The sequence below is a fragment of the Phyllobates terribilis genome, unplaced genomic scaffold (genome assembly GCF_046119375.1).
Source record: "Phyllobates terribilis strain yellow unplaced genomic scaffold, ASM4611937v1 Scaffold_4__5_contigs__length_816908805, whole genome shotgun sequence".
Taxonomy (NCBI): domain Eukaryota; kingdom Metazoa; phylum Chordata; class Amphibia; order Anura; family Dendrobatidae; genus Phyllobates; species Phyllobates terribilis.
Genome location: NW_027362764.1, coordinates 404,867,850 through 404,890,764, shown reverse-complemented (window position 1 = coordinate 404,890,764; position 22,915 = coordinate 404,867,850). Strand labels below are relative to the sequence as shown.

Genomic DNA, 22,915 nt, shown 5'->3' with positions numbered 1-22,915 from the left:
TAACAAAAAAGTGTGAAACAACTGAAAATATGTCTTATATTCTAGGTTCTTCAAAGTAGCCACCTTTTGCTTTGATGACTGCTTTGCACACTCTTGGCATTCTCTTGATGAGCTTCAAGGGGTAGTCACCGGAAATGGTTTTCACTTCACAGGTGTGCTCTGTCAGGTTTAATAAGTGGGATTTCTTGCCTTATAAATGGGGTTGGGACCATCAGTTGTGTTGTGCAGAAGTCTGGTGGATACACAGCTAATAATCCTACTGAATAGACTGTTAGCATTTGTATTATGGCAAGAAAAAAGCAGCTAAGTAAAGAAAAATGAGTGGTCATCATTACTTTAAGAAATGAAGGTCAGTCAGTGCGAAAAATTGGGCAAACTTTGAAAGCGTCCCCAAGTGCAGTTGCAAAAACCATCAAGCGCTACAAAGAAACTGGCTCACATGAGGACCGCCCCAGGAAAGGAAGACCAAAAGTCACCTCTGCTTCTGAGGATAAGTTTATCCGAGTCACCAGCCTCAGAAATCGCAGGTTAACAGCAGCTCAGATTAGAGACCAGGTCAATGCCACACAGAGTTCTAGCAGCAGACACATCTCTACAACAACTGTTAAGAGGAGACTTTGTGCAGCAGGCCTTCATGGTAAAATAGCTGCTAGGAAACCACTGCTAAGGACAGGCAATAAGCAGAAGAGACTTGTTTGGGCTAAAGAACACAAGGAATGTGCTTTGGTCTGATGAGTCCAAATTTGAGATCTTTGGTTCCAACCACCATGTCTTTGTGCGATGCAGAAAAGTTGAACGGATGGACTCTACATGCCTGGTTCCCACCATGAATCATGGAGGAGGTGGTGTGATGGTGTGGGGGTGCTTTGCTGGTGACACTGTTGGGCATTTATTCAAAATTGAAGGCATACTGAACCAGCATGGCTACCACAGCATCTTGCAGCGGCATGCTATTCCATCCGGTTTGCGTTTAGTTGGACCATAATTTATTTTTTAACAGGACAATGAACCCAAACACACCTCCAGGCTGTGTAAGGGCTATTTGACTAAGAAGGAGAGTGATGGGGGGCTACGCCAGATGACCTGGCCTCCACAGTCACCAGACCTGAACCTATTCGAGATGGTTTGGGGTGAGCTGGACCGCAGAGTGAAGGCAAAAGGGCCAACAAGTGCTAAGCATCTCTGGGAACTCCTTCAACATTGTTGGAAGACCATTTCCGGTGACTACCTCTTGGAGCTCATCAAGAGAATGCCAAGAGTGTGCAACGCAGTCATCAAAGCAAAAGGTGGCTACTTTGAAGAACCTAGAATATAAGACATATTTTCAGTTGTTTCACACTTTTTTGTTAAGTATATAATTCCACATGTGTTAATTCATAGTTTTGATGCCTTCAATGTGAATGTTCAATTTTCTGAGTCATGAAAATACAGAAAAATCTTTAGATGAGAATGTATGTCCAAACTTTTGGTCTGTACTGTAGTTATATATTCGTTATTTTCGGTCTCATTACCCCTTCCATTTAAATAAAAGGAAAGCCTAGGGGAACACTGCTATTTCTCAGGATCCATTTGCCATATTATCTGGAATAGCCTTCACATTGTGAAATAAGCAGCCAGAAAAAGAAAAAAGTAACATATACAACACTGACAGTCAAGCAGAGTAGAAAGAGAAATAAGTGTTGTGTACACCATAATTGTTTGCAATCTGAAGTGACTAAGTCTCTAAAAACAGCCTCCAAGATATCTGACAACAGAAGTAATATCTAGTGATGAGCGAGCGTGCTCGCTACTGCTCGGTGCTCACCCGAGCATCTCACTGCTCGAGATGCTTGGCGCGTATTTCCAGGATGCTCGGGCACGAGCTCGGATCCCCGTCCTGAATGTTTGGTGCTCTTTAGAGAGCCAATGAACATGCATGGATTGCTTTCCACTCACTGTAATACCGTAGCCATCTTGGTTGTGGCATTAGAGTGATTGGCTGGCCACAGAGTCATCGAGTCTATATAAGACCTGATGACCCTAAGCTCGTCACAGTCTAACCTTCAGACAGGCAGAGTAGGGAGAGGTGATTGTGTGTGAGGGACAGAATTGGTGGTGTAATAGTTAGGTATAGTTATTCCACACCAGGAAACAAATCCATCCGAACTAACAGTCCTTCTGAGGACTAATCGAGCTGCATATATTCTGTGGTAATAGCAGGAGTTAGGCAGTCAGAGAAATTGGTAAACACTATACAGTACAATAGTGTGCACGTTCAGTCTGTTGCTACTGCCTGTTACAGATAGCCAACATTTTACTGCTCCATTTGCTTGTTAGCACTGCAGGATACAGTCAGATCTTTTCCATCATCAGATGTGATCCCATATTACTGCGGTACAAATCCAGAAATTTGCAGGGACCGTGCAAAATATTATCCTTCTTTTACAGTTAGGCAGCAGTGTGTCAGTGAAGCTATTGACACGTGGTCGCTGCCAATAATAGGAAATTACAAGGCCGGAATTTAAAATCGTGGGTGTCCGTCAGACGTATCACATATTGCCGATGTACAAATCCAGCAATTTGTAGGGACAGTGTAAAATATTATCCTCCTTTTACAGTTCGGCAGCAGTGTGTCGGTAAAGTTATTGACACGTGGTTGCTGACAATAATAGGAAACTACAAGGTCGGTATTTAAAACCGTGGGCGTCCGTCAGATGTATCCCATATAACTGTAGTACAAATCCAGCCATTTGTAGGGATCGTGCAAAATATTATTCACCATTTAAAATGGGCAAGGCGCGTGGCAAGGGATCGGGAAGTGGACGTGATGGTGCATGCAGAGGCCGAGGGCAAGCTGAAATTGTGCCACAACAAGCATCCACATCTTGTCGCCCGACCTTCCTGTCGCAATTACTAGGGGACCGCAGCACACCACTATTGAACCCAGAGCAGTGTCAAAAGGTTGTTGGTTGGATAGCAGATAATGCTTCCAGTAACTTTGCCACCACCACCACCCTGTCTTTCCACACGGTCAAGTCTCAGTAGCCGTGAGTCTGGCCCGCAGACACAATTTCCAGAAAGTCAGAAGGAGGACCAGGGTGCGGAAGTCGAAGACAAGGTGGTGGACGCTGAAGTCACTGACCCAACCTGGCAAGGCGACATGCAGAGCGAGGACAGTAGCACACAGGGGGGAGGAGAGAGGTGTAGCACCACAACAGGCAGGAACAAGCAGTGTGGTGGCCACAGACAAAAGACGGGCAATCATTCCCCGGAAGTTGCCAGTATACTGTTAGGTCTTCCCAAGTCTGGTTGTTTTTTAAAGCCTCTGCCGATAACCCTAAAAAGGACATTTACAACATCTGCCAGGCCAGCATCAGCAGGGGTAGCAAAACTAGCAGCCTGACCACCACCAGCATGTTCAGGCACATGACAGCAAAGCACCTGACTAGGTGGGCCGAACGCCAGGGTCCAGAAACAGTGTCTGCGGGTGACACCACTGCTTGTTCCGCTGTTGTGCGTGCACGCCAATCCCCTGTCCATGGCTCATGTGAAGATGCCTCCCGCACTGCACCTGTCGTTGCACACTCGCAGCTACCACCATCAGCAACCACATCCTTGTCCCAGCGCAGCGTTCAGACGTCCCTACCCCAGTCGTTGGAGCGCAAGAGCAAATATGCAGCCAACGCCCAACAGGCCACACTTTTGCTCAAAATGTTGCCTTTTAGGCTTGTGGGGACGGAAGCTTTCCGCAACCCGATGGCGGAGGCCGCCCCTCGGTACCCAGCCGTCACTATTTCTTCCGGTGCGCTGTCCCCGCATTACACAAGCACATGTTCCACCACATTAACCGTGCCCTCAACAAGTCAGTTACTGGGAAGGTCCACCTAACCACGAACACATGGACAAGTGCTTGTGGGCAGAGACGGTACATCTTGCTGACGGCACACTGGGTTGATATAGTGGAAGCCGGGACCCAGTCTGACGCAGAGGATTGCGGGCCCTGGGTTAATCATGGTTGCCCCCACAATCTACAGCTCCTGCACCTCCTCCTCAGCCTCCATCTCCGAAATCACCACATCCAGTCGGAAGCTGGAAGCACTGCCTCAGCCAAGCAGCAACAGGCTGTGCTGAAACTAATATGCTTAGGTGACAAACCGCACACCGCTGAAGAGTTGTTGACAACTCTAAAAGAGCAGGCAAATCTGTGGCTGTCACCGCTGAACCTACAGCCAGGCATGGTCGTGTGTGACAATGGCCGGAACCTGGTGGCGGCTCTGAAGTGAGCTCACACACGTACCATGTCGGGCCCATGTGCTCAACCTAGTGGTTCAGCGGTTTCTCAAAACCTACCCGGATCCGCTTGTCAAAGCTCACTGCGTGTGTGCCCATTTTAGTAAGTCAGCCACAGCTTCCGCAGCCCTTACCGTGCTTCAGCAGCGTTTGCAGCTTCCAGCTCAATGACTGGTGTACGATGTCCCCATACGTTGGAACTCAACGTTACATATGTTTGGAAGGATTTGTAAGCAGCACAGGGCAGTTGTTGAGCACCAGCTTCAAAACCTCCATCGGTATTCAGGTCAGCCTCCGCACATAAGAGCTCAGGAGTAGGCATGGATGTCCGACATCAGTGCCATCCTCCAAAACTTTGAGGCACCATCCCCCTTTTCTGTCTTCTGAAACGATCGCTGCTCACACTTAAAGAGGAGGCATTGCAGACGGAGCACGATGAGAAGGAAAAAGGAACCATACAGGGTGATTCCACACAGCCCAGCCTCATCTCATCCCAATGTGGATTGGGTGACAAAGAGGAAGAGGAGGAAGAACAGGAGCTAGTTTCGTGCGCTATAGACTGTACTACCCACACAACTGTCATACAGTCTGTTCAGTGTGGATGGCCTGAGGAGAGGGAGGAGGAGAGCATGGTCAGTCGTCGTCTTCGTGAGGACACGGAAGTCTTGCCTGTTAGCAGTCTGGCACACATGGCTGAATTTATGCTACGCTGCCTTTCCCGTGACCCTCGCGTTCTCCAAATTTTGGGTGACAGTCATTACTGGTTAATGACACTTCTAGACGTTACAAGGAGTACTTTCTATCTCTCATTCCCACGGCAGACAGGTCTGCTAAAATGGTGCAGTACCAGAAGGCCCTTGTTGCGGAATTAAAAAAAATTCCCATCTGAAAACGCTGGAGGCAGAGCTAAGTTTGTTGGACAACCAAGGAGTACAGGCAAGGGAGATGCAAATATGATCAAGCAGAGGCAGGGGAACACTGTTAAAGGTCTGAGAGAGTTTTCTCAGACCCCCCCATAGCACAGGCCCTGATGTGTGTGGTACTTTCACAAGGAAGGATAATTTTATGAAGACGCTAAAGGAGTACCTTGCCAACCGTACCAACGTCTTCCGTGATACCTCTGTGCCTTAGAATTATTGAGTATCCAAGCTGGACATGTGGCATGAACTGCCTCTCTACGCCTTGAAGGTCCTGGTCTGCCCTGCCGCTAAAGTTTTGTTGGAGCGGGTTTTTAGTGCCGCTGGGGGCATTATAACTGATAGGCACATCCACCTGTCAACTGAAAATGCTGACAGGCTGATTCTTAGGCTATGTGCCCACGATGCAGATTGCAAGCAGAAATTTCCTGAGCGTTTTTTCCTCTCCCTGGCAGAAAAAACACATGCAGATTTTACATGCGGTTTTTCTGCCAGGGAGAAGCGTTTTTTTAAGCGTTTATGCATGCGTTTTTTCAAGCAATTTTGAGCATCACTTGGAAAAGGGCTTGACAAGTTGGTCACACAATATAAATCCATGCAACTGGCATGGATTTATATTGTTTGACCAGACAGTTCTGCTAGCAAATGCTGCATCAATAGTAAAAAAAAAAAAAAAAAAAAAAAAAAAAAAAAAAAAAGTTAAAAATAAAAAAACCTTATACACACCTCTCCGGCGGCCCCCGGTCTCCTCCGGGCGACTATCCTCTCTCCTCGGCGTCCCGCGGTGTTCTGGCAGGACCTGCGGTGACGTCATTTAATAAGCTGATGGTCACGCGACCATCACCTGACTGCTGAAGTCAGTGGTCGCGTGACCATCAGCTGATTAAATTACGTCACTGCAAGTCCTGCCAGTACACCACCGGCCGCCGAGGAGAGAGGATCGTCGTCGGGAGGAGACCGGAGGCCACTGGAGAGGTGTGTATGAATTTTTTTTTTTTTTACTAGAAATTCTTCTTTAACTTGCAGGTACGATGGTACCCGGGTCAGATGAGAGTCTCCTCTTCTCCAGACCCGGGTACCATCCGCGCATTGAACCGCATAACATCCGCATATATACATGCGGATGTTATGCGGTTCAATGCAAGTCAATGGCGGTGATTTCGCTGCAAAATCGCACAAGAAATGGTTGTGCTGCGGATTTTTCTGCAGCGGAAAGTTCCGCAGCATGTGCACAGCACATGCGGATCATCATTGGGAAACATGGCAGACATCTTAACAAGTGTTTTTAATGCGTTTCTGAAGCGGAAATCGCGTCGCAGAAACGCATTAAATCTGCATCGTGGCACATAGCCTTATAAAAAATGAACAAAGGCTGGATTGGGCCAGACTTCTCAACACCACCGAGTGATAGCAGCGGAACATAAACTCAAATGCATTGCCTTTTTTTCGGGGAGGTCTATTCCCATGCACCTCTTCACACACAGACATGGGTACATGCTTCCTGATTTTGTCTATTTTCCATTGTCCTCCTCCTTCTCCTCATCACCATATCAACAGGGTGAGCGTAATGCAACACGCACAATTTTTATTAAGGGTGTTTATGCCAGTAGGGAATTTTATTTTATTTTTTTTTGAGGCCTACCTCTAACATTCTGTATGATATACAGTATGTTCATGTATACCCCCTAGGGGTAAATGTTTTTCAGCCCAGTGCATGGGCATTACGAGTATAGTAGAGCCACTCCTTAACAATGGTAACATTTTTTTTGAATGAAGACCTCCTCTACATCTCTTCAAAAGGGATACTGGAGTGAGTCCAATTTTTAGGCAGCCCTTGCATTCACGGCATGGGCATTACCACTATAGAAGACCCACTCCTTTATAATGGGAACATTTTGTTACTGAGGTCCTCCTGTACGTTTCTTCTTCGTATTGGGATGCGTTGAAAGTTTAGGCAGCCATTGTTATGATCTGCTACAGGGACTAAGGAAAGACAGGAGAACTGTCCCTACAATAGAACTAAACTAGATCCCTACGATGTAACGGGGAACCTGATCCTGCGATCAGACCCGCTAAAGTCCTCGGCTAGTCTGTATGAAGACCTATAGATGTGAGGGAGGGATCCCTACAAGAACTAGGGACTGGGATAAGGTGGACACCTCCTAGCAGAAATAGTAGCAGTCAAAGACAAACACACAACAAAAAGCATAGAGGTCAGAAGACCTAGCAAAACTAACAGAGAACGGCAACAGAGCACCAAGCTAGCTCAAGAGTAGAAAATACAATGAAGTCCAGCAAGACCAAGAGGGCGGAGCCGGATTAAATAGGCAAAAATGGTCATGTGACCAGCAAACTAAAAAAAAACTAACAGGAGAGTTCTAACAGCCATTGCATACGCAATAACAGTATAGCAGAGCCGCTCCTTTATATCCCTCCTTCATAAATGAAAAAGGATGTGTCTGATCACACCACATGGCCAGATAAGGTAGTAAAATGTTAAAATGACATTTACTGGTAAATGAATTTTTCACAGTTGAAAGCAATGCATCAAAAACGCTACGTGTGAACATAGCCCAAGGTGTGGAGGATCATTTTTGTTTTATTTATTTTGCCCTATATACAAAGTCATTACCCTGGAAAGGATGTTACTGAACATTTTTTTCAGGAAAAAAACATTTTGGTTTTGTTTTTGTATGTTTTATTGTGAGTCCGGAAAAGTGGCGTAATACTCCTGACAACATTGTTCACAGCAGTGACCTGGGAGTCAGAGATGCTTACAGGGGTCTTCCCCATGCTGTCCCCATGTCATTTGAGCACTGTTCCCATCTATTTGGGCAATTTTTAGGCCCCCTGCAGACATCCGGGGGGCCGCCGGAAAAATGCTCGAGTTTCCCATAGACTTACATTGGGCTCGTTGAACCCGAGCATTTTAGTGCTTGCTCATCACTAGTAATATCCTGTCCTCAGTTACAGAAGAAATATTGGGGTTACTTTTGGCCTTCCACCACAGCTCCTGGGAGGAATAAAGCTCATTTCCTCCCGATAGAAGGGTTTCAGTGTGACGGACAAGGCATCTTTAGAACGCTATTAACCTGCAGTTTTACCCTACATCTGCAGGTTAATAGCGTTTGGGGACGACACTGGTTCCCTTAAAATGGACTGGCCAGTTTATCTTAATTTTAAACAAATATGTTGGGAACATACAGTATGTATTAGCAAGTTCCATAAAAATATTACATGTTCTCTTTGTAGACAGGAGCTTTATATGGAAGAGCTGCATTAACATCTGAAGGAGGAGAACATGCATTACATAGTAACTTACCATTGTTAAACATAGGGTAATATGTTTTTAAATGTTTATAAAGCATATGTGTTATATATATTGTACAATTGATTTCTGTATATTCTTGTTTGTTGTTCGTATGTGATACATATCTGCCAAACACTGTCCTGATTTGAGGATTTACGATGAGCGGGGCAAAACATACCATTTTTAAGGGTGATGGTATTTTTCTTAAAACAGCTATGAATAAGAAAGGTTGAATTGAACAAAGTTACAATACATACAAAGTTTCTTAAGAAAGATGGAGTGCAGTCTTTTCTCATACTTATTTATAGTAACATAGTTTCTAAGGTTGAAGGAAGACCAAGTCCATCTAATTCAACCCATAGCCTAAAGGCCCTGTCACACTTAGCGACGCTGCAACGATCCCGACAACGATACGACATGTCAGGGATCGTTGCTGCGTTGCTATGTGATCGCTGGTGAGCTGTCAAACAGGCAGGCTCACCAACGATCAGGGGAGCAGCGACATCGTGGAAAGAATCTTTCCACGATGTCCTGCTCCTAGTTACCAGCCTGCTGAAGCAGGAGCAGGCTGGTAACTATGGTAAACATCGGGTTACTAGGGGCACACGCGCTCCTAGTAACCCGTTGTTTATCATGGTTACCACTCTGCTACAGTGAGCGGGAGGTTACCGCTCACTTTAGCAGGCTCGTAACCATGATAAACAGCGGGTTACTAGGTGCGCGTGTGCCCCTAGTAACCCGTTGTTTACCATAGTTACCAGCCTGATCGCTGCTCCCGCTGGTCACACACAGCGATGTGTGCTGACCAGCGGGAGAGCAACGACCAAAAAATGGTCCAGGACACTTTGCAGCGATCAGCGACCTCACAGCAGGTGCCTGATCGTTGCAAAGTGTCACACATAGCGACATCGCTGGTGAGGTCGCTGTTGCGTCACCAAAACCGTGACACAGCAGCGATCTCGCTATGGGAGACGGGGGCTTAACATGTTGATCCAGAGGAAGGCAAAAAAAAAACATGTTGCAAACACCAAGCTCCACATTGGGGAAAAAAATTCCTTCCCAACTCCATATGACAATCAGACTAGTTCCCAGGGTCAACGCCCTAACAATGAATCTAGTATTTATAACCTGTAATATTATACTTTTCAAGAAAGGCATCCATGCCCTTCTTAAATTTTAATAGTGAATCACTCATTACAACATCATGCAGCAGAGAGTTCCATAGTCTCACCGCTCTTACAGTAAAGAATCCGCGTCTGTGATTATGATTAAACCTGCTTTCCTCCAGACGTAGAGGATGCCCCCTTGTCCTCGTCTCTGGCCTCAGAGTAAAAAGATCAGTAGACAGGTCTGTGTACTGTCCTCTCATATACTTGTACATAGTAATAAGATCACCCCTAACCCAAGCCTTCTTTTTTCCACAGTAAATAACCCCAAGTGTAATAACCTGTCTTGGTATTGCAGATCTCCCAGTCCTCTAATAACCTTGGTCGCTCTTCTCTGCACCCGCTCTAGTTCAGCTATGTCTTTCTTATACACCGGAGACCAGAACTGTACACAGTATTCTAAGTGTGGTTGCACTAATGACTTGTATAGAGGTAAAATTATGTTCTCCTCATGAGCATCTATGCCTCTTTTAATGCATCCCATTATTTTATTTGCCTTTGCAGCAGCTACCTGACACTGGCCACTAAACGTAAGCTTGTCGTCCACCAATACACCCAGGTCTTTTTCAGTTACAGTTTTGCCCAGTGTTTTACAATTAAGCATATAATTATACATTTTATTTCCTCTGCCCAAGTGCATTACCTTACATTTATCCCCATTAAAGCTCATTTGCCATTTATCAGCCCAAGCTTCTAGTTTACATAGATCCTCCTGTAATATAAAATTGTCCTCCTCTGTATTGATTACCCTGCAGAGTTTAGTGTCATCTGCAAATATTGAAATATTACTCTGTATGCCCCCTACAAGGTCATTAATAAATATGTTAAAAAAGGGGCCCAATACTGACCCCTTTGGTACCCCACTGTTAACTGTGACCCAGTCTGAGTGTTTTCCATTAATAACCACCCTTTGCTTCCTATCATGGAGCCAATTCTTAACCCACATACATATATTTTCCCCTATTCCCATTGTTCTCATTTTATGCATCAACCTTTTGTGTGGAACCGTATCAAAAGCTTTTGAAAAGTCCATATACACAACATCCACTGCATTTCCTTGGTCCAGTCCGGAACTTGCCTCCTCATAAAAACTGATCAGATTAGTTTGACAGGAATGGTCCCTCGTAAACCCATGTGGATATTGGGTCATGAGGTTATTCTTCTTCAGATACTCTATTATAGCATCTCTTAGGAAACCCTCCAGGATTTTACCCACAGTATAGGTTAAGCTTACTGGCCTATAATTTCCAAGCTCAGTTTTTGTCCCCTTTCTGATTATTGGCACCACATTTGCTATACGCCAGTCGTGTGGTACAGACCCTGTTATTATGGAATCTTTAAAGATTAAAAATAATGGTCTATCTATGACGTTACTTAATTGCTGCAGTACTCGCGGGTGTATCCCATCCGGGCCCAGGGATTTGTCAAATTTAGTGATTTTTAGACACGCTATACTTCCTGCTGTGTTAAGCAAGTGACATTTAATGGAGAAATTTTGTTATCACTAATCATGTTTTCTGTCATGCGATTTTCTTGTGTAAATACAGTTGAAAAAAAAAATCATTTAGCATATTGGCTTTTTCCTCATCCACCATTTCACCCAGACTATTTTTAAGGGGGCCAACACTATCATTTTTTAGTTTTTTACTATTTATGTAGTTAAAGAATATTTTGGGGTTATTTTTACTTTCTCTGGCAATGATTCTCTCTGCCTCAATCTTCGCTGCCTTGATTTGGTTTTTACAGAATTTAATTTTATTTTTCTGTATTTAATGCCTCATCACTACCTACTTGCTTTAGTTCTCTAAATGCTTTCTTTTTGTCACTTATTGCGCCCCTTACAGCTTTATTTAGCCATAGTCGTTTCCTCCTATTTCTAGCATGTTTATTCCCAAAGGGTATATATTGTGCACAGGTCCTATTCAGGATGCTAATAAATGTCTCCCATTTGCTTTGTGTACCTTTATGTCTCAGAATATCGCCCCAGTTTATTGCACCAAGATCATCTCTCAACCGTTGGAAATTTGCCTTCCTGAAGTTTAGTGTCCTTGTAACCCCTCTACTACACATCTTATTAAAGGTTACATGAAAACGTATTATTTTGTGATCACTATTACCCAAGTGACCCCCAACTCGTATAATTGATATGCGGTCTGGCCTATTGGTTAATATTAGGTCTAGCAGTGCCCCCCTTCTTGTTGGGTCCTGAACCAGTTGTGAAAGGTAATTGTCTCTCATAGTTGTCAAAAACCTATTGCTTGAACTACAGGTTTCTGTCCCCCAATGTATTTCAGGGTAGTTGAAGTCCCCCATATTAATGACTTCTCCTTGAGTCGCTGCTTCATCTATTTGCTTTACGAAGATATTCTCCGTTGCTTCCATTATTTTTGGAGACTTATAACAAACCCCTATCAGTAATTTATTATTTTTTCCCCCGCCCCTTATCTCCATCCACAGGGACTCTACATTTTCATTAGATTCACATATATCCTCCCGCAAGACGGGTTTTAAGGATGATTTTACATATAAACACACACCCCCCCTCGCTTGTTTGTATGGTCATTTCTGAACAGACTATAGTCCCGTAAATTAACTGCCCAGTCATGGTTCTCGTCCAGCCACGTCTCAGATATCCCTACCATGTCAATTATTTTCCAACAAAATTAATTCTAATTTCTCCATTTTGTTGGTGAGGCTTCTGGCATTAGTGTACATGCATTTTATGTATCTCTCTGTACCTCTATTCCTTCTTACTTTATTGACTGTCCTAACCCCACCCCCAATTTATTTATTTGTGCCCAGGTGACTATGTGCACTATCTTCCCCACCTATAAAATGAATACCCCCCCCCCCAATCCCTAGTTTAAACACTCCAACCTTCTAGCCATTTTCTCCCCCAGCACAGCTGCACCCTCCCCATTGAGGTGCAGCTGGTCCCTAGTGTAGAGTCTGTAGCCAACTGAGAAGTCGGCCCAGTTCTCCAGGAACCCAAATCCCTCCTTCCTACACCAGATCTTGAGCCACTTATTTATCTCCCTAATCTCCCGTTGCCTCTCTGGCGTGGCACGTGGTACCGGTAGTATTTCAGAGAATACCACCTTGGAGGTCCTTGCTTTCAGCTTGCAGCCTAATTCCCTGAAATCATCTTTAAGGACCTTCCACCTACCTCTAACTTTGTCATTTGTATCGACATGATTTCCTCAAGCTACCGCAAGCTACATTGACCGAGCACGCGCCAGGAGCCACAGGTCATAGCGCGTGCGCACTGAAGCTGGTAATCACACAGCCTCGATGCGCACGCTCCGGACCAGCGCCCGACGTGTGCAGATGCGCATGTGCCCCTCAAACCTAGCGCTTGCCAGGAGCAGTATTCAAATGTCATGGGCGGCGCCAGCACTGTATATAAAACGGTATAACATCATTATACTACCACCGATTTTCAAGAAAACAGCTTGTTAGTGATGCATTGCACATTGCATCACTAACAAAGCAATGGGGGCAGTGAACATAGCAACTAGGAGGTGACAGGTTCCTTTTAAAGGGAAACTGTCACCACATTTGACCTATCTAAACTATTAACATGGGCATACAGGTTTATAGACTGCCTATTAGAGTGATCCCTGTATGTCTCATATCAGATGCCTTGTTGTGGATAAATAATCTTTTATCACTTTATATAAATGATCTCTTCTAGGCTATGGGGAGGGTGCTACCTGGAAGATATCTCTGCCTCCAGAACTTATTTTACATGAAGGGGTAGTTACAGGTGTGAGACAAGTAACAAGACAGGAGAATTTAACTTTGTCTCTTTACAAAGATGTTAGCCGCTGCAGCTCTCCTGTATTGCAGCAATATTAAATCACTGCCTGCATGTGATCTGGAAGCTCAAAGGAACCTGCAGATGTGTCAGGTATAATCACACACAGCTCTGCAGTGAGATCAGGAGAACAGAGAGCGACCATTACACATCACACTGATAACTCTTCCTTCATGTATAATAAGATCTGGAGGCAGAGTTACAGTGGGGAAAATAAGTATTTGATACACTGCCGATTTTGCAAGTTTTCACACCCACAAAGAATGGAGAGGTCTGTAATTTTTATAGTAGGTACACTTCAACTGTTAGGCTATGTGCCCACGTTGCGGAACTGAAGCATATTTTTTACGCTTCTCCCTGGCGGGAAAATCACATGCGGATTTTACATGCGGTTTTCCCGCCAGGTAGAAGCGTTTGTGAGGCGTATTTGCATGCATTTCCGCAGGCGGGTTATCAAGCACTTCTCCAAGTGATTTAAGCATCACTTGGAAAAGTGCTTGACAACTTGTTCACACTATATAAATCCATGCAACCGGCATGGATTTATATAGTGTGACCAAGTAATAGTTAAAAAAAAAGAATCAGAATGGTAAAAAATAAAGTTTATACTCACCTTCTGATGCATTCTCTGCCCCGTCCAGAGTCTTGGGCTGCTCACACTGTTGTATGCAGGACCTGCGGTGACGTCATTGAGTCATGTGATGGGTCACATGACTCATAAGGTGGCAGGTCCTTCACACAACAGCGGGAAAACATCAGAAGATAAGTATAAACTTTATTTGATTCTTTTTTTTACAGGTTCTTTGGTACCCAGGTCTGGATGAGAGTCTCCTCTCCTCCAGACTTGGGTACCATCAGCACATTGATTCCGCATCCGGAAACGCAAAATTAATGAACATGCTGCGGATTTTTGACCGCAGCATGGGCATTGACATTGCGGAATGCCATTGGGGACCATGGGGTGCGGATATACATGCGTTTTACAAGCGTTTACGCTGCGGAAATTCCGCAACATATACGCTTGTAATACGCAACGTGGGCACGCAGCCTTAGAGACGAAATCTAAAAATAAAAACCAGAACATCACATTGAATGATTTTTAAATAATTAAACTGCATTTTATTGAATGAAATAAGTATCTGATCACCTACCAACCAGCAAGAATTCTGACTCTCACAGACCTGTTAGTTTTTCTTTAAAAAGCCCTCCTACTCTGCCCTCATTACCTGTGTTAATTGCACCTGTTTAACCCTTTCGCAACCCTGGGATTTTCAGTTTTTTGCATTTTCGTTTTTTGCTCCTTTTGTTCCCAGAGCCATAGCGTTTTTATTTTTTGGTCAATATGGAAGTATGAGAGCTTATTTTTTGCGGGACGAGTTGTACTTTTCAGCGCCATTATTAGTTTTACTTTATCGTGTACGGGAAAATAATTCCAAGTGCGGTGAAATTGCAAAAAAAGTGCAATACCACAGATTTTTTTTTATTTTTTACCGCGTTCACTGAATGCTAAAACTGACCTGCCATTATTATTCTCCAGGTCATTACGAGTTTGTAGACACCAAACATGTATAGTTTTTTGTTTCATTTAAGTGGTGAATTTTTTTTCCAAAGTTTGCTTTAAAAAAAAAAAAAAGCGCCATTTTCCCAAGACCCGTAGCGTCTCCATTTTTCGGGATCTGGGGCTGGGTGAGGGCTTATTTTTTGCGCGCCGAGCTGAAGTTTTTATTGATAACATTTTGGGGTACATCCGATGTTTTGATCGCCCGTTATTGCATTTTACTTAAATGTTGCAGAAACCAAAAAACGTAATTCTGGCATTTAGAATTTTTTTCTCGTTACGCCGTTTACCGATCGGATTAATTCTTTTTTTTTATATTTCTAGATCGGACGATTCTGAACGTGGCGATACCAAATATGTGTATGTGGGTTTTTGTTTTTTGTTTTTTTATTTTGAATGGGGCAAAAGGGGGGTGATTTAAACTTTTAGATTATTTAAATTTTTTGAATATTTTTAAAAACTTTTTTTTTTCACTTTTTGCTTGCTTCTATAGTCTCCATAGGAGACTAGAAGCAGCACTTGTCTGATCACCTCTTCTACATAGAGATTATCAGCAGATCACCTCTATGCAGCAGAAATGTACCTGTGCCATGAGCTCCGACCACTAGGTGGCGCTCATAGCGATCAGCTCATGACAACCACTGGAGTCTGCTGCTGACCCAGGGTTGTCATGCCCACGCATCGGTGACCCGTGATCATGTGACGGGGGTCACCGATGGGCAGGGTAAGTGACACGCTTCCAGCGCGGCAATGTTAAATGCCTCTGTCAGAGATTGACAGCGGCATTTAACATGTTAACAGCCGCGGGTTGATCGCGATTCCACCCGCGGCTGTTGCGGGCACATGTCAGCTCATTCTTACAGGTGACATGTGCCCGGTTCAGTGAGGGCTCAGCGCCGGAGCCCTCACTGAACTGGGGGGTTACAGCCTTGTGCGTACAAATAAGGCACAGGCTGTAAAGGGGTTAAACATAGTTACATAGTTTTTAAGGCTGAAGACTAAGTCCATCTAGTTCAACCCATAGCCTAACATGTTGATCTTGTTACCTGTATGAAAGATACCGGTCCACATGCTCAATCAATTACATTTCAACCTCTCCATCATGGCCAAGACCAAAGCTGTCTAAGGACACCACAGACAAATTTGTAGACCTGCACAAGGCTGGGATGGGCTACAGTACAAAAGGCAAGTAGGTTGGTGAGAAGGCCACAACTGTCGGCACAATTATTAAAAAATGGAAGAAACACACGATGACTGTCAATCTTCCATGGTCTGGGGCTCCATGCAAGATCTTGCCTCGTGAGGGAAAGATTGATAAAGAGAATAGTCAGGAATCAGCCCAGAACTACAGGGGATGACCTGGTCAATTACCTGAAGAGAGCTGGGACCATAGTCTCAAACATTACCATTAGTAATACACTATTCCTTCATGGATTAAAATCCACCAGGCCACACAAGGTCCCCCACCCGCTCAAGGCCTGTCTGAAGTTCGCCAATGACCATCTGGATGATCCAGAGAAGGCATGGGAGAAGGTCATATGAGACCAAAATATAACTTTTCGGTATCAACTCCACCTTGCCGTATTTGGAGGAAGGAGAAGGATGAGAACAATCCCAAGAACACCGTCCCAACCATGAAGCATGGTGAGGGAAGCATCATACTTTGGGAATGCTTTTCTGCAAAGGGGACAGGACGACTGCACCATATTGAAGGGAAGATAGATTGGGTCATGTATATATAAGCCAACAACCTCCTTCCCTCAGTAAAAGCATTGAAAATGGTTCATGACTGGGTCTTCCAGCATGACAATGACCCCAAACACACAGCCAGAGCAATTAAGGAGCAGCTCTGTAAGAAGAATTACAAGGTCAAGGAGTGGCCTAGACAGTCTCCAGACCTGAACCCAATAGAAAATCTTTGGTGGGATCTGAAACTCCATGTTGCCCAGCGACAGCCCCGAAACTTGAAAGATCTGAAGAAGTGGGCTAATATCTCTGCTGCAGTGTGTGCAAACTTGGTCAAGAACTACAGAAAACATCTGACCTCTGTAATTGAAAACAAAGGTTTCTGTACCAAATATTAAGTTCTGTTTTTATATTGTATCACATACTTATTTCATGTAATAAAATGCAAGTTAATTATATAAAAAAAAAATCATACAATGTGATTTTCTGGTTTTTATTTTTAGATTTTGTCTCTCACAGTTGAAGTGTACCTACGATAAAAATTACAGACCAAACTTCGTCAGAGTATCCTATCCATCCATAGCCTGGAAGAGGTCATTTATATAACGTGATAAAAGATCATTTCTCAACAACAAGGCGTCTGATATGAGGCATACAGGAAACACTCTTATCCGCTATATATGACCTTTATGCCCATATTAACAGCTTAGATAGGGCAAATGTGGTGACAGATTCCCTTTAATGCAAGATTTTTTTTTTTTTAACCCTTCCAACTACAACCAAGTTTTGGATTTTTCCTCCCCCACCTTAATTTTTCTGTTGAAATTTCAGGCTTGTTTTTTTGCAAGTCAAGTCGCAGTTTTTAAATAACACAATTTAACTGATCATATATTGTACCAAAAAAAATGTAAACTCAGATTACAAAATAAAAAAAATTGATAAAAATGGTTTCCTCATTTTGTTTCTTCAGGAGCACACCCGCTCCTCGGCACGATGCACTCAAAGAGGTTGACAGTTCGGACAAGCGAAATGGTCGCACTGCTGATCCAAAGTGAGCCCTGCCAAGACTGCTATGGGAGCCAACTTTTCCACTGCAGAAAGGGAGGCATTTATTGTTCTGTAAAAATGACCTGGCTTAGACATACTGTCAACTAATTCATTTTATTGTTTATTATATCTGTTATACCAATTAAATAAGTGAATAGAGTTGCTATAGACCCAGTCTGCGTACGGGCACTCTTACCTCTCTATGTACCAGATTAGATGTATGTTATGTATTTGTGTCTTGAAAAATCAACGAAAAATGATGTTGGAAAAAAAATAAAATGACCTGGCTACAGCAGTAAGCGGAACTTGGTCTGACAGCTGGTGTTACAGGCAGATGCTGACTGTGTAAGGCTACATCCCCACAATGAGTATTTGGTAAGTTTTTTTATGTTGCAGATTTTCTGCACCATTTTATTGTGTTTTCAACGCTGTGGTGTTTGTCTCCTTTTGGGATGTCATGTGTAACCCCTTTACCACCTTGAATTTTTCCGTTTTCGTTTTTTACTACCCGTCTTCCCATAGCCATAACTTTATTTTTTGTCTATATGGCCATGTGAGGGCTCATTTTTTTGCAGAACGGATGGTACTTTTGAACCACACCATTGGTTTTACCATATCATGTACTCGAAAACAAAATCAAAGTCCGGTGAAATTACAAAAAAAGTGCAATTCCACAATTGTCTTTTGGGTTTATTTTTTAGCATGTTCATTAAATGCTCAAACTGGCCTGCCATTATGATTCTCCAAGTCATTACGAGTTTGGAGATACCAAACATGTGTATGTCCTTTTTTATTTAAGTGGTGAAAAAAAAAAAAAAAAAACTCGCCATTTTCAGAGACCTGTAGAGTCTCCAATATTTCGGGATCTGGGGCACTGGGTGAGGGCTTATTTTTTGCACGCCAAGCTGACATTTTTATTTATACCATTTGGGGTAGATACGATCTTTTGATCGCCTGTTATTGCATTTTATTGCAATGTTGCAGTGACCAAAAAAATCTTGAGTTTTTATTTTTTTTTCTCGTTACGCCGCTTACCAATCGGATTAATTCTTTTTTTTATATTGATCAATCGAGCAATTATGAACGCGGCGATGTCAAATACGTGTAGATTTGATTTTTTTAATTATTGTTTTATTTTGAATAGGGTGAAAAAGGGGCGGGATTAGAACTTTAATATTTTTTTAAACTTTTATTTTTTCTAATTTTCACATACTGTAATAGTCTCCATGGGAGTCTAGAAGCTGCGATCATCCGATCGCCTGTGCTACACACAGCAAAGCTTCACTCCTGCTGTGGGTAGCAAAAGTGCTCACTTGCTATGAGCGCCAATCGCTGGGCGGCGCTGATAGCATCCCGGCAATGACAACTGCAGGGGTCTCCTGCAGACCCCGGGTTGTCATGCCAACCCACGGTCATGTGACACGTGCGCCAATGGGCAAGATTATTGAAGCGCTTCTGGTGCAGCCATGTTAAATGCCGCTGTCGGACATTGACAGCTGTATTTAACATGTTAACAGCCGCAGGTGGGTTGCGATTCCACCAGCGGCTGTTAGGGGGACATGTCAGCTGTATAGATCAGCTGTCACGCGCCTGAAAACATGCGGGCTCAGTGCCGGAGCCCGCATGGAGTGCAGGGATATGACCTTGGACGTACTCATACATCCACGGTCATAAAGGGGTTAAAATAAAACTGCTCCTTTTTTATACTTCCTGATATTTGACTTTGGCAAAATTTTATTGATGCAGCCATGTGCGGATTACATGCGTTTCACTGCAGATTTTGCGCATGTATTGAAATACTATGGGGAAAATCCGCACATAAAACTCTGCATACTCGCATCAGAAATTGGCATGTTGATTTCAAACACGCACCACAGGTCAGTTTACACAGTGCAGAAACTTAAAACGCTGCATATTTATTTATTTTATTTTTTACACACAGCAAAACTACACAGTATCAAAAGCTCACCAACAACTCATTGTGGGAACTTAAAGAGGTTGACGGGTCTTATGCTACAAGTTTGCAGTCAATCTATGTGACTGTAGATCTGTGGCTCATCACATCGCATGCACTGTGAGGATTCTCCCAATGCAGTAAGCAGGCAGTTATGTGAACGCAAGTATGTGATTTGCATACTCCCAGCCACATTCCTACTAGACTGTTTCTGTGCTCATCTAGTCGGAATGTGGCTGGGGGTATGTATACTTATGGTCACATGACCGCCAGCTCCCAGAACCAAGAATCGTCACAGCGCTCAGTTCACTCAATGTTAGGATTCCTGTAGCTTAGGACTGGAAAACCCCTTTAAGTCCCTACAATAACTTTTTGGTGAGTTTTTGATGCTGTGTATTTGCACTGGGCAAAAAGCACAGTATCTTACAGGGCAATGGCGTGGTATGAAGATTCTTCTTTACCGGGTAGCAGGCGGTTACGTGACACTATGTATGCGATTTACATACTTCCAGCCACATTCCGACTAAACTCATCCGGCCTGCTCCCATTTAGATGTCATGTGGAAGCATGTATGCAAATCATATACTTGCGATCATGTGCCTGGTGCCAGAGAGTCCTGACAGCACGCACAGCACACTGAAGATTCAAAAGTCTGCAGTCATATAGAGTGACTGCAGACTTGTACCCCAATGCCAGACAACCCCTTAAAAACTATAACTAAAAAATTTTGCTTAGACTACACTTGTTTGTTACAGCACGGTATCTATATAAATCTAGCAAACTTTCCAATATACTTGTAAGTCTACGATCATGTCACTGTTTTGCTAGAGATCTGACGAACCCAAAGAGTGGTAGAGAACAGTGTACCCAAACAAGAAGGACAAGAGAATAAAACTGTAAGGTTATGTGCACACAACGTCTTTTAGACATCGGAGTACCTGACGAGTTCTGCAAGCAGAAGTCATGTCAGGGTTTATTTTATACACACAAGTTAAAAAAACAAAAACAAAATGAAAAGTTTCCAAGCAAAAAGTGCTTAAGAAAGGTCAAGTCACGTATTTTAACCTCTCCACAGTTTTGGAAACCTGAAGTAGTTATAAAGAAGCTCAAAAGACTGAACACATGCACAGCAAGTAGTTTTTACACTGCAGTGCATATGTTCATTCTTTTTAGCATTTCTTTAGCATTTTTTCAGGTGGGTTACGCAGCGTAGCTGCCTGAAAAATATGTTATGCTCATCTTCCTTGCGGAATCATATTGGAAAGTATTTTAAACTTTTAATATTAACCAAAACATTTTTTAAAGGGACTTCCATTTTTCTGAAAACAAAAAGGGTTTTTCTAACTCTTAGAAATTGTGTGCAAATTGTATTCAAGCAGATGAGTTACTATCTGTAGGAGAGATGCCTTTGTAAGCCAGTCTCACATGCAGTCATATGACCATGTTTCTGGTGTTTATCGGCTCTCCCTCTTCCTGATGTACATGGTATGCCACAGATCCCATGCCTTTTATAAACTGACTCTCCCCTTCTTTCTCTGACTCTGGAGGAATCATTTTCCATAAGCCAAGAAGCAAAAAGTTGCTCACTTGCAAAGCTGGGTGTATGATGACAGGGAAAGTACAGCACTACCCAAGCAATGTTGAGACGATGGCCATCTTATGTGTATGGGGCCTTTAGTATTTCAGGCTCACTGCAAGCCCTATTAAAATGAAAATAACAGTGCTGCACAACGCTGTGCACGATGATGAAAAATGACCATCTAAGCTATGAACAGTTCTCACACATATCGGTATTTTTCTATATTGCTTTATATGCTCTGATCTTTCTATTAGCCAGAGAGGAGAGTTGCTGTAAGGAGGATGTAATCTTATGCGTTAATTACATAAATAGATACACATTTTCAAAAACTGCTGTATTGCTTCAGGATATGGGCTGAATATTTGGTTATGGGTTTCTAAAACCACACAACCCCCTTTATGTCAAAATATGGTTTTGTAATTCTTACAGATCCACTCACCACACATCTATAGCAGGATTTCCTTTCCTAAAATACAAAGAGAAGGATTAACTTATATAATAATGACAACTTAAAACAGATCTCATTTTTTCTTCACATTTAGAGTAGCTTGCTCTGTGGTTTAACTAAAGAAGAATACAAGAACAAAAAAAAAACATCATTTGTTTGTTTTTTCCTCTAGGATGAACTCTCGCCTTTGGTGAAAACAGAAGGGGGGTTTGGGGTGAGAAAGAATCAGTCCCTTACAATAACAAGAAAATGTTCACTTACTGATTTAACCCCCTTCATCCCTCAAGCCTGTTTTCACCTTCATTACCAGGCCAAATTTTATAATTCTGACCAGTATCACTTTAGGAGGTATCCAATGGGTAACCCAAGGGTTTCTCCTTGTGGAGAGGGACATGTTAAGCATGTCATGGTGAGGAGACTTTTTAAGCCGCAATGCTCCTCTGGGAAATATGCAAATTGTCTCTTCAGAGAGGAAGAGGACTAGAACTCCAGTGCCACCTTTAGGAAGTAGCAATACTAAAAGTCAATAGTGACCCTTTAACGAGCCATGTCACATGACTTAGGATAAAAGCCAGAACCAGAAACTCAATTTGCAAACACTGTGTTTCGGGGTACTGCCCCTCGTCAGTGCAAAGTGTGAGATCTGGTTTGGCTAGTTGAGAGGCGTCAGACCGGTATCCAAGGGGTAACGTTTCTCCTTGCGGAGAGTGACATCTTAAGCATGTCAAGGTGGAGGAGGTAATAACTATGGAACACTTCCCACTGATTCTGAGATTGTTTTTCGCTACATATTGTACTTCATTATAGTGGTAAAATTTGTTAAATAAGACTTGCGTTAACTTGTGAGAAAATCTGAAATTTGGGGACAATTTTCGAACTTTTACTTTTTACGCCCTTAAATCAGTTATGTCACACAAAATAGTTAATAAATAACATTTCCCACATTGTCTAATTTACATCAGCACAATTTTTTAAACTTTTTTTTTGGTAGGAAGTTAAGTTGACCAGCATTTTCTAATTTTTCCAACAAAGCTTACAAATCCATTTTTTAGGGACTACATCATATTTGAAGTGACTTTGAGGGCCCTATATGACAGAAAATACCCCAAATTTACATAATTCTAAAACTGCACCCCTCAAGGTGCTCAAAACCACAATCAAGAA

At 43.0% G+C, this 22,915-nt stretch overlaps 1 protein-coding gene across 10 annotated transcripts in view; it reads right to left on the bottom strand.

The window, feature by feature from the left end:
- Positions 1-22,915, bottom strand: part of LOC141265452 (uncharacterized) — a 99,850-nt gene that overhangs the window by 58,074 nt on the left and 18,861 nt on the right. For 8 of the 10 annotated variants that reach the window (XM_073678584.1, XM_073678586.1, XM_073678590.1 and 5 more), the window contains one exon: positions 21,743-21,769. The exons of the other annotated variants lie outside the window; for them this stretch is intronic. In XM_073678584.1, coding sequence (XP_073534685.1) covers positions 21,743-21,769 — 27 coding nt within the window. The remainder of the gene's footprint in view (positions 1-21,742; positions 21,770-22,915) is intronic. 10 annotated transcript variants of the gene reach the window in all.